Source organism: Priapulus caudatus, unplaced genomic scaffold, assembly GCF_000485595.1.
Source record: "Priapulus caudatus unplaced genomic scaffold, Priapulus_caudatus-5.0.1 Scaffold479, whole genome shotgun sequence".
NCBI lineage: Eukaryota > Metazoa > Priapulida > Priapulimorpha > Priapulimorphida > Priapulidae > Priapulus > Priapulus caudatus.
The window spans coordinates 134,712-149,711 of NW_014577540.1; the positions used below are offsets into that span (position 1 = coordinate 134,712).

At 54.9% G+C, this 15,000-nt stretch overlaps 2 protein-coding genes and 1 long non-coding RNA gene across 5 annotated transcripts in view; all 3 read left to right on the top strand.

Annotated features, from left to right (window-relative positions):
- The first annotated feature begins 3,345 nt into the window (after nt 1-3,345).
- LOC106810856 (trichohyalin-like) lies at nt 3,346-11,826 on the top strand. Its single transcript, XM_014814325.1, has 7 exons — nt 3,346-3,515; nt 8,298-8,465; nt 8,748-8,878; nt 9,406-9,575; nt 9,920-10,135; nt 10,915-11,760; nt 11,816-11,826. Exons 1-7 carry the CDS (start codon nt 3,483-3,485, stop codon nt 11,824-11,826), a joined length of 1,575 nt encoding a protein of 524 aa, XP_014669811.1. The 5' UTR covers nt 3,346-3,482.
- Nucleotides 11,814-14,691, top strand: LOC106810865 (golgin subfamily A member 6-like protein 22). Its single transcript, XM_014814332.1, has 5 exons — nt 11,814-11,986; nt 12,614-12,763; nt 13,310-13,535; nt 14,035-14,273; nt 14,547-14,691. The coding sequence occupies exons 1-3, from the start codon at nt 11,829-11,831 to the stop codon at nt 13,458-13,460; spliced, it is 459 nt and encodes a 152-aa protein (XP_014669818.1). The 5' UTR covers nt 11,814-11,828; the 3' UTR covers nt 13,461-13,535; nt 14,035-14,273; nt 14,547-14,691.
- Nucleotides 14,692-14,734: 43 nt separating this feature from the next.
- The window catches only part of LOC106810864, a 4,050-nt gene continuing 3,784 nt past the window's right edge, over nt 14,735-15,000 (top strand). For all 3 annotated transcript variants that reach the window (XR_001394074.1, XR_001394075.1, XR_001394073.1), the window contains exon 1: nt 14,735-14,779. This is a non-coding gene — a long non-coding RNA (uncharacterized LOC106810864). The remainder of the gene's footprint in view (nt 14,780-15,000) is intronic.

A 15,000-nucleotide genomic window follows, 5' to 3' on the forward strand; every position in this document is an offset into this window, starting at 1 on the left:
GCGTCGTCGCGGAGGTTAGCGAGAGCGTGTGTCGCGCGCGCGCGGCGGGAGAGGCGGCGCGGGAGGCGGGCGAGGCTGAGAGGCGCGGCTACATCACGCTCGCCGCCGCCCTCGCTGAGGACGTGAAACAGATGAAGAGAGCTTACTTGGAGCGGGGGAACATCGACGCGGGAGAGCTGCACGCCCGCCTGCACGAACTCACCGACGACGAGGCGAGCAGCAGCGGCGCCCTCTATCACGCGCCGCGGATCGGCGACGAGGCAGCAGGGGGCGCTGCATCCACAGACGATGCTGCTACAATGGACGATCTGTATCGCGAAGGGAAGGGAGTGGAAGAGGAGAAGGAAGTGGACGAGAAGAAGGCGTTAGAGAAGGAGAAGGGAAGAGAAGGGAAGGAGGAGGAGGAGGCATTAGAAAAGGAAAAGGGTATAGAAGAGGAAGAGGAGGAGACATTGGGGAAGGTGAAAGAAACGGAGGAAGCAAAGGAGCTGGACGACGAAAAAGAGACGCCAAAGGAAGACGACGACGACGACGACGACGACGAGGAGGAAGGGGAGGGAAGGACCGTACAGGAGAAGCTGCGTGAGGAGAGGACGCTCCGCGTGCGTCTGCAGGAAGAGGTGCTCGCGCTACACGAGCGTCTCCATGACGACGCCGACGACGCCGCCGTCCGCCACGAGGAGGCGCTGCGTGCGCAGGCGGCCGCGCTGACGAGCGATCACGAGGAAGGGGAGCTCCGGCGTGCGGAGGCAGCAGAGGCAGCAGCCGCGCGGCGGATAGAGGCGGCGCGCGCCGACAGCGAGCGAGAGTTCGTCGCTCAGCTGCAGGCGGCGCGGCGGGAGCTGCGCGGTCGCTACGACGACGAGATTGAACGCCACCGCCGCTCGCTGTCCGTCGACTCCCTCCAGGGGGAGCCGGTGAGCGAGCGGCTCGTGCTGCGGCTGCAGGACGAGGTCGGCGAGCTGAACGAGGCGCGCGGCGCCCTCCTGCGGCAGCTCGACGAACTGCAGCACCAGCTGGATGCGACAAGTGAACAGGTGGCGACGGCTTCGACCGGCGCCGAGGTTCAGGCGGCCGAGTGTCAGCGGCTGGAGAGCGAGGTCGCCATGTTTGCGCGCGCCGGCCTCGACGCCGACGCCGACTCCCTCTGGCGGCAGAAGTACAAGGCGATCAATGCGGAGCTCGCGGATGTGAAGGCGGAGCTCGGGCGGCGGTCGCCGCGGCGACGCGACGCGAGGGAGGCGGCGGCGCAGACGCAGCGTCACCACGACGACGACGACGACGACGACGACGATGCGATGAGGATCACACTGGAGGAGGAGAATCTCGAGCTGAGAGCCAACCTCGAACACATGACGCAGACCTTCGAGAAGCTGCAGACGCAGCTGAGCGGCGGCGACGGTGGCGCCCTCCCGCGGCTCGTCGCGCTGCGCCGGCGCCCCCGCAGCCACTCGGAGAGCGGCACCGCCCGGGAGCCGGACGAGGACGCGGAGCCGACCGTCGACGACCTCCAGGTGGCGCTGAAGCGGCAGGCGGTGACGGCGACGCATATGCAGCTTCGCTACGACGCGCTCGTCGTCAGCTACGAGCGTCTGCGCGGCGGCGACGACGGCACGGTCGCCGCGGCGACGGGGTCGCGCGCCGACCTCGAGGCGCGGCTCGACCGCGCGCTCGCCGAGAGATCGCGCGCGCTCGCGGAGCGTGACGAGAGCGTCGCCGCGGCGACCAGCCTCCGGCGAGCGCTCGGCGACGACTACGACATCTTCTGCGAGAACGTGGAGCTGAAAGCGCAGCTAGAGGGGGCTCTGGAGGCGCGGGAGCGCGTGCGGGAACTGGAGGCGCAGCTAGAGGGGGCTCTGGAGGCGCGGGAGCGCGTGCGGGAACTGGAGGCGCAGCTAGAGGGGGCTCTGGAGGCGCGGGAGCACGTGCGGGAGCTGGAGGCGCGACTCGCCGACCGCGCGTCTGAGCTGTGGAAGCTGGGGCAGCAGTACGAGGAGGATGCACGGCGGCAGGAGCGGCGCGTCGCCGCCCTGACCGCACGCAGCGCCGAGCTCGACATGGGCATGCAGAAGGCGCAGGACGACAAGGTGGAGCTGGAGGAGGAGCTGATCGGGCAGCTGGGGCGCGCCGAGGAGGAGAGGATGGTCGCGGATGAGGAGCGGCAGGTGCGGTACGACACGCTGCAGATCAGCTACGACACGCTGACGCTCGCGAGAGACAACCTCGACCAGGAGCTCGCCGACACACGAGACGACCTGCACAGTAAGGACGATGCTGCCGTCGCCGCTGGCACCGCCGCGAGGCGCCCCTCGGCGCCCTCTACCCCGCGCCGCGGCGAGGACCCGGCGACGTCCATCACGCACTCGATCGCGATTCAGATCCCGGCGAGCGATGAGGTAGATGCGGTTGCCGCGGTGACGTGGCACAGCGGGTCGTCGATCGTCGCACGCGGCGACGGCGAGCGGAGGCTGGGCGGAGACGACGCGCTGGTGGCGCGACCTAGCAGCGCTCCGTGCGACCTCCGCATCACGGTGACGGAGGAGGAGGCTGCGCACGGAGGACTTCTGGTCGTCGGCACGGATACCACGTGCGAGCTCGAGCTCGTTGATTCCATCGTCAGCACGGAAACTGCAAGCGATAATGAACTTGTTGATTCCATCGTCGGCATGGAAACGGCAAGCGACCATGAACTAGTTGATGGCATCATTGCCATAGAAACACAAAGCGACCATGAACTTGTTGATTCCATTGTCGGCATGGAAACGGCAAGCGACCATGAACTAGTTGATGCCATCGTTGCCATAGAAACGCAAAGCGACCATGAACTTGTTGATTCCATCGTCGGCATGGAAACGGCAAGCGAACACGAACTAGTTGACTCGATCACGCAGATTATTTTAGGAGACGACTTTTCCGACTCGGCCGTACAGCGGCCACTAGGAAAGCACCACCTGTCCGAATGTGCCGTGCAGCGCCCCCTAGGAAAGCGCAACTTGTCTGAATCGGCGTCCGATTCGGCCGTGCAACGCCCTCTAGCAGAGCTGAGTCACATCTCCGAATCTGCGACGCAGAACGAACTCGGCGCCGGGACGTTCGACGAGACGGCGAGACTGCACTCGCTGGACGAGACGGCCGGGCGGCGAGACGGCGACGCCTCGAGCGAGACGCAGCACGAGCTCGTCGACGCGATCCTCGCGATCGTCGAGACGCACGAGGCGCGGCGCGTCTCGCACGAGGCCGCGCCGCCGCACCACCGTTTCGCCGGACATCGAATCAGCGGAGCTCGTCGGCGGGGCGGCGGCCGCGCGTGACGCCGCGGGGACGCTGCCGATGAGCGGGTGGACTCGGTCCTTGCGCAGCGCTGGACTCGGGAGACGAGGCGGAGGAGGAGAGGTGCGGAGGTCGGCGATCGCAGAGGGCGCTGGAGGCGGCGCTGGCCGACACCTGAGGGCGCACTAACGCCAGCAGCTGCGCGGGAGGAGATGCAGGAGAGAGAGCGGCAACTACAGGGCCGGGTTGAGTTAGCTGTGAGACGTGAGGAGGAGGTGGAGGAGGAGGAGGAGGAGGAGGAGAAGGCGGTGGATTCTTGTGCGAGAGTGGAGGAGGAGGTAGGAGGGGGGAGGAGGAGGAGAGAGGAGAAGGAGAGAGGACGGAGCGGAGCATGGCAGAGAGAGAGCGGCAACTACAGGAGCGGTGTGAGTTACTGAGGAAGGGTGAGGAGGAGGTGAGAGGAGGAGGAGAGGAGGAGGAGGAGGGAGTGAGGAGGAGGAAGGAGGAGGAGGGGAGCGAGATAGCGGTGAGTTACTGTGGAGACGGTTTAGGAGGGGAGGAGGGGAGGAGGAGTAGGGGAGGAGGAGGAGGGAGGAGGAGGAATGGAGATGGAGAGCGGCAACTAGCAGAAGGCGGGATGAGTTATCTGTCGAGAGGTGAGCGAGGAGGTGAGGAGGATCGGATAAGGAGGAAGAAGGAGGGAGGAGGAGGAGATGCAGGATGAGAGAAGCCGGAACTACAGTGAGCGGATGTGAAGTTATACTCAGAGGAGAGGTGAGGAGGAAGGTGAGGAGGAGGAGGAGGAGAGGGAGGAGGAGGAGGAGAGAGTGAGGGGAGAGGCGAGAGGACGGAGGCAGGGGGAGGAGGTGAGGAGGAGGAGGAGGAGAAGGTGGTGAGTTAATGTGGAGAGGAGGATGTGAGGAGAAGAACGAAGGTGAGGAGGGGGAATTATTTAGAGAATTAATCAGCAATTGATTTCTTACGTGACGTAAAGGGCAGCCCCACGCAGCTATGATACAGACGATCTCACTCATATGATGCAAAGACTCCACTAGCTCTAAGTAAAGCATCTCGGCTCACGTCTCATAATTAGTTGTATCCCCGAACGAAGTTCTTCGCCGACCGCCGCAAGAGATTCTTCCTGTGAAAGGCTCGCACGGCTGGCAGTTTGCTTCTCGGATGCATCTCAAATTTCGCATGAAGTGTCTTTAATATCGTAGCGAAGACGCAATCGTTTTTGTTGTGGGTGGAGTCATCGTTGCTGGTAAACATTTATTGTCGAAATATTTTAAACTATAATCTCCTCCAGTTTTACCCGAATTGTCATGAATTTATATTTGTATTAAAATTAATTTTAAATAAAAATAATAACTATTGTATATAATTTAATATTTCTGAATTTAATTATTTATATTGTCATCAAATATATCTATTTAGATACTATATATATAGGACATGTTATATCGGCCCTTGTGTCCCAATTCCATACAATCGGGTAAAACAGCCACAAGTTACAGGTTTCTAACCAATATTTCGACTAAAATGTTGTTACCATGGCAACGATGACTACCGCCACCCAAAAACGCTTGGCGTCCTTTGCTTTACCAAAGCACGCTGTCAGCAAATTTGAAGATGTATCCGAGATTGGGTAAAAACTGCCCACAGGTCGACTAGCCCTTTATTTCAGCCATTTACTTGACCTTCGATATATTTCCTTCTGCTCTCTAACTTCAGGCCGCCTAATTGACCTAGCGCGACAATCTTGGTAATGCTTACACATCTTGGGGAGACAGGTCTGTGCCCATACCACTGGGCCGCTTGACCTTAGTTTGACCTTTGACCGTCGACTTACATTTCCTCTTCGGCACTCCTAGGTAGCCAGATTCCATATACTTGCCATCTGAGGCAGACCAGTTTGTCTAACGAACACTTTGTCCTTGTGACTTCTTTAACGTTACCGCTGCGCTTCTACGTCCTTACACGATGATATATCCATCAGGAGATAAAGATATATAGGATCCTATATATATAGGAATCAGAGCTAATGAATACGCTAGAGTGTACAACGGGAAACGGGAAATTAGTGCTATTGTCACGATACATTATTCTCACTTTGCCTTGCCGAGTCATAGAATAATTTCATGGTATTGCATGCTCCTTGCTCAGTTTGTGCTATCAGTTTCCGTCACGTGGCTTGGAGCGCTGAACTATTGATCGGTCACATGCCCAAATTTGAGCTACTATTACTACACTGAGTAAACTGAGCTAGCGGTTGTAAGAACTTGATGATGAGCGGCGCTCGCATCATGACGGGCATTAGCCGTGCTAGGAAAGATAATGGAGATGAAGGCAATAGGGAATCGCACCGTTCATTCATCAAATTTGATCACGGAAAAACCGAACTTTCACGAAGCAATGCTTAGACGCGTGGAGGTTGCTGAATTATGTGGATTCAAAGCCGCGTAAGGCATGTGGGAGGGGAGGTTTAGGAGCCGATATCTCAGCCTAGGAGTATCGTATTGACAAGCGGTTGGTCTTGTTGTAGAGAGCAAGGAATTCTGCTTAATGCAATACCATTGAAATTAATGAAATTATTCTAGACTCGCAGGCAAAGTAGAATAATGTAGTCGTGAAATAGCACTATTTTCCCGTTTTTCCGTTGTACACTCTAGGTATTATTAGCTCTTGACAGGATACATATATATATCCTATATTATCTTACTCCTGATTCCATTCATACTAGATCACGGGGGATACATGTAGTTGGCGACAACTGCTCGTTTCTAGTTGTTAGTGGATCCTATGTGGTTTCTCTATTCGTAGAGTGTAGTAGTATTCAAAAGAAGTGCCAAAAGACATTAGTTAATAAGACAAAAATAAAAATGTAATTAAAATAAAAATTTAATTAACTAAACCAACGAAAAAGATTTTTTTTTTAATTTGAAATACATAGCCGCCCCTCTCAGCCGTTACATCGAGCGTGATTTCGATCGGTTCCGGGTTACTGCAAACGAGGAATCGTTGATTGCAGGCCTGGCAATCATCATTAATGCACAGCCTGATTGTTGTCGTCCCACGGGAGCAGTTGCTGGTATTGTTCACACGATCACACGTGCGTGCCCGCTGCCTGCATAATGCATCCACCCCCCTCGCCGCCGCCGCCGCCGCGCACCTGAGCACGCACCACTGTTTTGTCGACCATAACAGAGCCGCGCACCTTGGGGACCGATCCCCAATCGCAGGCATTCATCGGCCGTTTAAAAATTCATGTCCGCGCGTGACCGTGGATCTACCGTGTTCCCTCGCTCCGTTTGCGTCGTTTTCGAACGCATCCGTCTCCTTGGCAACCGGCCGCGAAGCAGCTGCCGGCTCCAAGGTAGCGAACGGAAAACGTTTGCTAATTAGCAGGTAGATAGAGTCGGAGGTGTCTTCGGCGGCGCCGCGTGAGATGTTACAGATTTAATGAATCACATAATTGTGTTTGCGATCCCGGCTCGCCCACCCGCCCGATCGCCTCGGGCATCGTAGAAACTGCATCGTTAATTTCCCAACGCTGTGATCAGCATTCCGTGGGGGTCGGGGATGAGGCGGGGCTGGTCAACGGGAAAGCCCAGGGTGGGAGGGTGAGATACGTGCATGTGTGTGCGTGTGTGTGTGTGTGTGTGTGTGTGTGTGTGTGTGTGTGTGTGTGTATGTGCGTGTGTGAGTGTGAAGCCCCTGTGAGTGATAAGGCAGTCTATGGTTGGATTCGGGAAGGTTGTGAGGTGTGTCGGTAGTGCCCTTTGCAGGACGAGTCACTGTTGTACATGTTTCTTGTGTGTGTGTGTGAATACTCGCGTGTGTACGTGTACGCGTGTGCACTCGAGCGTATGTGTGTACACGCGTACAGGCGAGTGTGTCCGTGTGTTAGTGTACGTGTGTTAGTACGAGTGTTAGTCCGTGTGTTAGTGTACGTACGTGATGACGCATTGCTGGTTCGAGCATCTACCTCAAGCACGTTGCGAACGCTCGTGTGTGTCCAGCAGCAGCGTGTGTTTTGTTGTGTGGTAGCATCCACACTACTATATAGTATATACCTGTCGATCAGGTTACCCTGATGATGATCACCCTCGCGTCGCAGCATCTGTCTGTTTGTTGCTATGGTAACCGTTCAGGTTACCGTGGTGATAATCACCCTCGCAGGGTGGCGGCGGCGGCGTCACGCGGGGCGGTCGCGTTGAAAGCCTGCCCCGACGATCGGGCGACGCGCGCGAGAGATAGCAGCCCGTGGCGCGATAGCGGCGGTGAATGCAGGACCGCGCTCGGTCGACCGCGGTGGCCCGGGCGTAATGTCGGTGATTTTACGCAGCCTTCGTTCGTTTCTTGTTCACCGTGTCACGGTACACGGGACGAGCCAGGCGTGCGTGCGTGCGTGCGCGGTGGCGCTAACACTGTATGTTAGTAACACAGATGTTGATGCGTACGGCAGGACAGTAGTATGTGTGCGGTGTGCGGCAGATTTACAGACAGTGGTAGCAAGTGATAACACCGACTTCGCCGTAGCAGCATGGGGCAGTGTGTGGCATGATGTGGGGGTACAGACAGTGGTAGCAAGCGATGGGAGCAGGGTCACGCTTCGCACATAAATTAAAGTCGTAGTCGACGTGGCATTGACGTCGAATTGTTTTAATCGTGTTCGAATGTCATTAAACGATGATCACCGATAATGCGTCAAATCGTGTGCGAATGTTGCTGAATGTCGTTGAACGACGGTGATTGAATGAGCGTATGGTACATTGTTTGTGAATGTCGTTGAATGTCGTTGAACGACGGTGATTGAATGAGCGTATGGTACATTGTTTGTGAATGTCGTTGAATGTCGTTGAACGACGGTGACTGAATGAGCGTATGACACGTTGTTTGTGAATGTCGTTGAATGTCGTTGAACGACGGGGACTGAATGAGCGTATCGTACATTGTTTGTGAATGTCGTTGAATGTCGTTGAACGACGGTGATTGAATGAGCGTATGACGCGTTGTTTGCGTAGGTCACGGCGCTTGCGGCAGACTATGAGAGGCTGGAGTCACAGCTAGCCGAGCTGGAGGGAGCGGAGTGCGGCGGCGAGGCGGGTGGCGCCGCCACGAGGGGCGAGCGTGCCGCACACATCCTCAAGAAGTTCGCGAGTCAGCTGGAGCAAAAGCTAAAAGCACAGAAGGTAGATGATACAGGGGGGGGGGGCGGTCAGTGTTGTGAAGGTCAGATAGAGGTCACACAGCAGGCGTCAGTGTTGTGAAGGTCAGATAGAGGTCACACAGCAGGCGTCAGTGTTGTGAAGGTCAGATAGAGGGGGGTATCATTAATAATCCGTGAACTTGACGATAATCATATATGTCGAAGGTTACTCGTTTATGGTGCAGAGGTCATATTGGGGTCAGCATCGTCGCATGGAGGTCGTGCGGGGTCATGTACCAGTCATCGTTGTTTTCGCGTGGTTTAGGCCGACTTTGAGCTGGACCTGGAATCGCGGCGTCTCAACCTCGAGGAAGCCCACCAGGGGGAGCTGACGCAGCTACGGGACGAGAAGACCAGACTGGAGCGAAAGTTGAACTTTATTGATCAACAGCACAAGTAAGGCGCAACGGCCACGGCATTTTGTCATGCTAAATAGATCGGCATCATTGTAATAATTTTCCCAACTCGGCACTGCACAACGGTTTAAATTTTTTGGCAAAATGACTGCGGCATTTCGTCGAAAAATGTAATCTAAATAAATTGTCATCGTGCTACGTTGTAATAAAATTCTTTTAACTGTGCACAACCCTACGATTACATATTAAAATTTTTATTGGCTACTGTATTTAAATCGTGCTATATGATAAAAATAATAAAATGTAAATAATAATAAATATAAATATGTAATTATAAAATATATAGGTATATAAATGTGAATCGTTTAGATCTGCGCGAGGTTGCAAGGAAATTTGTGCGAATTCACGCGTTGTTGGTAACGTTCTAATGACGACGACGATAACGACGATGATGACGATAACGATGATGATGATGATGATGGTGATGATGATGATGGTGGTGATGATGATGATGATGATGATGATGATGATGATGATGATGATGGTGACACATCACGTTGCCTGCAGGGAGGAGCTGAGGAGGAAGGAGAACCTCCTCCTCTCGCGCTACAAGCAAGAGCAGCTAGCCGACATGGCGGCCATGTTGGCGAAGCAGAAGACAGAGCTCGAGGACTGCCACCAGATGGAGCTATCAGCGCGCATAAAGTCGCTCGCGCAGGAGTCAGCGAAGAAATCCGGTGAGTCATCCGTCGTCGTGCGATGCTGCGAGCGGTCGCGCAACATGCACATGTTTGCGAATGTAATTACGAATTTGCAAGTGTAACCTCGGTGATTGTTTCGATGTTCGACAGTGTTTTTACTGGTACAGGGGACAAGGGAGTGCACACGCCTTTTTACGTAACTCAAAATACTATTGACAGTCTACGAGAAAAAGCTCATGTTAAGACCAATTTTGTTTCTGGCAACGGGCCACTAGTGTTCGCATCGAGTGTTAACTTTGATTCGCGGATCGTTGACCTTGACTTTGCCCTTTGCCATCTCGTTGCAATGACCTTGTCCCGCGCGGTGTCTCGGTGTTTAGGAGAGTCGGACAAGATGCGTCAGAAGCTGATCGACGCGCTCGAGTCTTCCTACCAGGAGCTCGAGATGAAGGAGTCGGAGCTGGAGGAGACGCGGCAGCAGCAGGAGCGAGAGAGGGGCAAGCAGGAGGAGGAGAAGGAGCGGCGGGAGCGGGAACGGGAGAGGCAGGAGCGAGAGATCCGAGCGGAGTACGACGCGAGACTGCGCGCGGCTGAGGGTGAGCGGATGTATACCCTTCTCTCACCCCCTCCCCCCCACACCACACCCTGTCACCCCTCTCCTGGTACCCTCTCCACCCATCCAGTACCCATGTCATGGCAGGGGTCGAAATTAGCGGTATCCCGATATCCGCGGGATAGTAGATTCTTGTGTTGGATACCAGATTTCAATGCTTGGAATCCCCCCAAGATAGTAAAAAAAAAAATCGCCAAAATCGGGATGTGTACATACATTGTATCAAGCGAACCAGACAATGCGTCTAGACAATGCGTCTAGACAATACGTCTGCAGTGTACTTGTCTGTGCATATCTGTGAATATTATAGTGTTTTTATATAATAATTACATTACATATTAATAATTTTCAAATGCTATTATTCCATATTTCAAGGTTTTTGATACCAACATTGTTGAAATTACTATCCAAAAAATGGGATACCAGATCTTTGGGGGGATACCAGATTTCAATACCAGATTTCAATACCTGGTATCCCGAACCATAATAAAAATCTAATTTCGACTCCTGCATGTCCCCTAACAACCCAACCCACCCCCATCCAGTAAATGTCCCCTGCCACCCCTCACCAACCACCCAACCCAGTACATATCCTCTCTCTCCTAATCATCTCAATACATGTCCCCTCCCAATTCCGGTGGTGGGACTGTAATTTCGCTGGCTATGTGGATACGGCTTATCTGTAAACATAAAGAACACAGGTCCGTAATTCGCACGCGAGGGTCCGTACGATTCAGCGACGCTCTCTTGTTTCTCCCGTAGAGTCCGGCGTGGCGCGAGCGGGTTCGATCACGAGCGACGAGGCGTATCTGACCGACGGAAGCAAGCGGGAGGAAGGTAGCGGCAGCGGCAGCGGCGGAGGCGCCACAGCGCTGTTAACAGACACGAGTCACGAGGAGGAGGAGGAGGAAGAGGAAGGAGGAGATGGAGGAGAGAGGGAGAGGAAGCTGGGGCAGGTGCTGCGCGCGCTGCGTCTACAGCGAGGCCTCGAGCGCGAGGTGTGGCGCGCCACCTCCTCCCTCGACCTCCTCCTCCCCGCGACCTCCTCCCTCGACCTCCTCCCTGGTGACCTCATCAGCGACCCCAACGACCTGAATGCAGAGAACTCGCGGCTCGTCGCCGCGGCAACGCGCAGCATCCGCGCGGAGGGAGAGCGCTCCCTCCAGATGGCGTTGCTGCGGCTCGACGCGCGCACGGAGCGCGAGGTGGCTGCCGTTGCCGTGGACAACGCGATCGACGACGAGGAGCGGGCGCGCCAGCAGGTGGCGCTGCGGGCGGCGTGCGCCGACGCCGCGGACGCGCTGCGGCGAGACGCCGAGACGCGACTCGACGATGAGGTCGCCGCGCTGGAGGTCAAGGTCGCGGCGCTGGAGGCGCGTCCGCCGCAGCTTCCCGTCGCCGACGACGACGACGACGGGAGGATGCTTGACGTCGCGATGGCGGAGTGTCGCACGGACATCGCCGCGATCCACGGCGAGCTGGCGGCGCGGCGAGAACGCGAGCTCCAGGGGGCGCCGCGCGACGCCGCCGCCGCCGTCGACGAGAAGTACGCTCGCTGGACGACTCGCGTCGACGCCGCGCTGTCCGCGCTGTCGGCAGCGCCACCTGGCAGGGAGCGACCGCGGCGGAGGATGGCGGCGGTGGTTCGCTCGCTGCGTGTGAGGGAGGAGCTAAGGATGGGTCTCCTGCGAGAGAGGATGCTCGCGGAGAAGGAGGAGGCGCTGGCGGCGGCGGGGGAGGCTCAGCGAGGGGAGAGGGCAGCGGAGACGCAGGGAACGCGCGAGCGCTGGTCGGAGATCGAGCAACAGATCAGACAGGAGGCCGAGGCTCTCAGGTAAACACGCTGTTTCTCTCTGTGTGTGTCTCTCTCTCTGTGTCTCTATCTCTCTCTGTCTGTGATCTCTCTCTCTCTCTCTCTCTCTCTCTCTCTCTCTATCTCTCTCTCTCTCTGATCTCTCTCTCTCTCTCTCTCTCTCTCTGTGTCTCTATCTCTCTCTGTCTGTGATCTCTCTATCTCTCTCTCTCTCTGTCTCTCTCTGTCTCTCTCTCTCTCTCTCTCTCTCTCTCTCTTTCTCTCTCTGTGTGATCTCTCTATCTCTCTGTCTCTCTCTGTGTGTGTCTCTATCTCTCTCTCTCTCTCTCTCTCTCTCTCTCTTTCTCTCTGTCTCTCACTCTGTCTCTCTCTCTCGCTCTCTTTCTCTCTCTCTCTCTCTCTTTCTCTCTCTCTTTCTCTCTTTCTCTCTCTCTCTTTCTCTCTCGCTCTCTCTCTCTCTCATTGTCTCTCATCCTTTATTCATATATATCTTGGAGGAATTCCTCAGTAGCCACACATTCTTACTGAAATCTGTGTTTAATTGCTGCGGTTGTACATGACCTTTGCCTTGCTGTGTGTCTCTCTCTCTCTCTCTCTCTCATTGTTGATGACCATGACCTTGTACATGACCTTTGACCTGCTGTGTAGGGAGGATGAGGAGCGGGAGCACCGGAAGGAGGCTTCAGCAATGCAGTCAGAGTTCAACCTTCAGCTGGAGGTGGAGCTACGACGATGCAGAGCTGAGCTGGAGGAGACGCACCAGCATGAGCTAGAGAGGCTGCAGGTTCAGCTGACAAGGTACCTCCTCCCCTCCTCCTCACCCTTACCCTCCTCCCCACCTCTCCCCCCTTCTCCCCACCTCTCCCCCTCTCCCCTCGCCCCCCCTCCCCATTCCTCTCACGGAGCTAGAGAGGCCTGCAGGTTCAGCCTGACCAGGCTACATCACCCCCTCCTCTCCCACCCTTACTCTCCTCCCTCCTCCCTCCTCCCTCCTCCCTCCTCCCCTCTCCCCTCCTCCACTCTCCTCCTCCACGCCTTCCCCTCCTCCCCCCTCCCCCACCTTAGTCGCTCCTCCCTCTCTCCCCACCCTTACCCCCTTTCCCTCCCCTTCTCCCCCACCTCCTCTCCTCTCCCTCCTCCCTCATCTACGAGCTCAGAGAGGCTGCAGGTTCACTACGCGGTTCTCGTCCTCCCCACTCCTCCTCACCGCTTACCCTCCTTCCCGTCCTCCCCACCTTACGGAGTGTTTCACGTGTGTGTTTACACATGTGTTTACATATACATGTGTTTACATGTGTTTACATGTGTTTACATGTGTTTACGCATGTGTGTTTGCGTCTGCAGCGCGGCGCAGGAGCAGACGAGGTTCGTAGAGGAACACGTGCGCATGGTGGAGCGATACACGAGCGAGCAGACGCAGACCGCCAGCGCCCTCCAGCGGCAACACGAGGAAGCGATCAGCGCCCTCCAGCGGGAGCACGAGGAAACTTTTTAATTGCTTCGCTCTCTCCAGAGGGAGCACGCAGTTGCTGTCGAACAGCTTCGCGCTACGATGAGCACGGAACAGCAGGTACCTGACCCCTGCATGACCCCACCGCTGCGCCATGACCGGACGTATGTGTGATTCGACCGCTGTGTGACATGACCCCTACATGACCCCTACATGACATGTTATTATATTATTTATATGTTGGTTAGGCCAAAACAAAATATAAGTGTGGTTACCGTTTCTTGCCGGAAAAAAATAGGGTAGGTTAGGTCAGGAAAACATTTTATTTTATTGAAACATTTTATTACGAACCCATGTCCGAAGGAGTGCGTTGTGGGCCTTTTGAAGCAGGACTTTTCGAATTAATATTTTGTATTTTTTTATTTTTTTTTACTGACTTTAAAAGAAAATTGACAAATAAAATGTTTATGGTCGGTGGGAATAAATAGGGTCGTCCCAGGAACGGTAACCCAGTACGCGCTATTTTTGTTTTTGGCCTTATATATATATATGTGTGATCAGGAAGTGGTTAAATCGTGTCGGTTGTACCACTCTGATTCCTCATCTTCCTTCACCTCAGGAGGAGATCAAGGCTCTGAAGGAGCAGGAGCAGGACAACGGAGTTGCAGACGCTGGTTGCCGCGGGCGACGAGCGAACTCGCCGAGACAAAGCGCGCGCTCGACACCGAGGAGATGCAGAGGGCGCTAGCAGAGCAGCAGCGTGGCGAGGGAGAGGTGATCCAGCATTATCGTGACCAGGTGCAGAATGTGGGCGCGCAGTACAGCGCAAGTCTGCAGCATGAGAAATCACAGCTGAAGGTCAGTGAAGGTCAACATCCGGTCGTCGATTGATTGATTGATTGATTGACTGATTGAGACATTTATTGATTGAATTTTCGATACGGGAATTAACGCATTAATTTATTATGATGGATTTATTAATTAATTAATTGACTGATTGACTTGATTGAATTCTTAATAGTGAATCATTGATTACTTGATTAATTGATTGATTGATCAACCGATTGTCATGAATTTGATGACTAGTGCGTGACTGTGCGACCGCATGCTCTTGTGTTTTCGCGTCTGCAGGAGCGACTCATCGCCGAACACATGCACAAGTTCGAGGACATCACGGCCCGAGCTGGAGGCGGCCCACCAGGTGGAGCTGGAGCAGCTTCAGCACGGGTTGCGGGACGAGTACGATGCGCGGCGGGGCGAGCTGGCGGCACAGCTGGCGGAGGCGCAGCGACGCGCGCGGGGCGGGAGCGCACGTGGAGCCTCTCGAGCTAACGAAAACACGACGATGAGATGGGTCGGCTGAGGTGAGCGGCGGCGCCCTCTGGTGGCGGCACGGCGCGAGGTTTTCGTTGTGCCGGACCCGTCAACCTGTGGATGTCGTTACTTAGTTATAGTTAAATTAATTAAATTGTTTATTTTTATTAATGTAATAGTTTAGTTTTATTAATTCGTTAATTTTATTTTTTTTATTTTTTTAATATATTATTTTGGCTTATTATTTTATTTTAGTTAATTTTCATTATTA

What these genes read in the sequence shown, in the direction of transcription:
- LOC106810856 (XM_014814325.1), top strand. Translation starts at nt 3,483, where the DNA reads ATGCAGGAGAGAGAGCGGCAACTACAGGGCCGG. An exon ending in AAAAGCTAAAAGCACAGAAG is followed by an intron (nt 8,466 to 8,747) that starts GTAGATGATACA and finishes CGCGTGGTTTAG; the next exon opens with GCCGACTTTGAGCTGGACCT. An exon ending in GGAGTCAGCGAAGAAATCCG is followed by an intron (nt 9,576 to 9,919) that starts GTGAGTCATCCG and finishes CTCGGTGTTTAG; the next exon opens with GAGAGTCGGACAAGATGCGT.
- LOC106810865 (XM_014814332.1), top strand. Translation starts at nt 11,829, where the DNA reads ATGGGTCTCCTGCGAGAGAGGATGCTCGCGGAGAAGGAGGAGGCGCTG. An exon ending in CAGGAGGCCGAGGCTCTCAG is followed by an intron (nt 11,987 to 12,613) that starts GTAAACACGCTG and finishes CCTGCTGTGTAG; the next exon opens with GGAGGATGAGGAGCGGGAGC. An exon ending in CTGCAGGTTCAGCTGACAAG is followed by an intron (nt 12,764 to 13,309) that starts GTACCTCCTCCC and finishes TTGCGTCTGCAG; the next exon opens with CGCGGCGCAGGAGCAGACGA.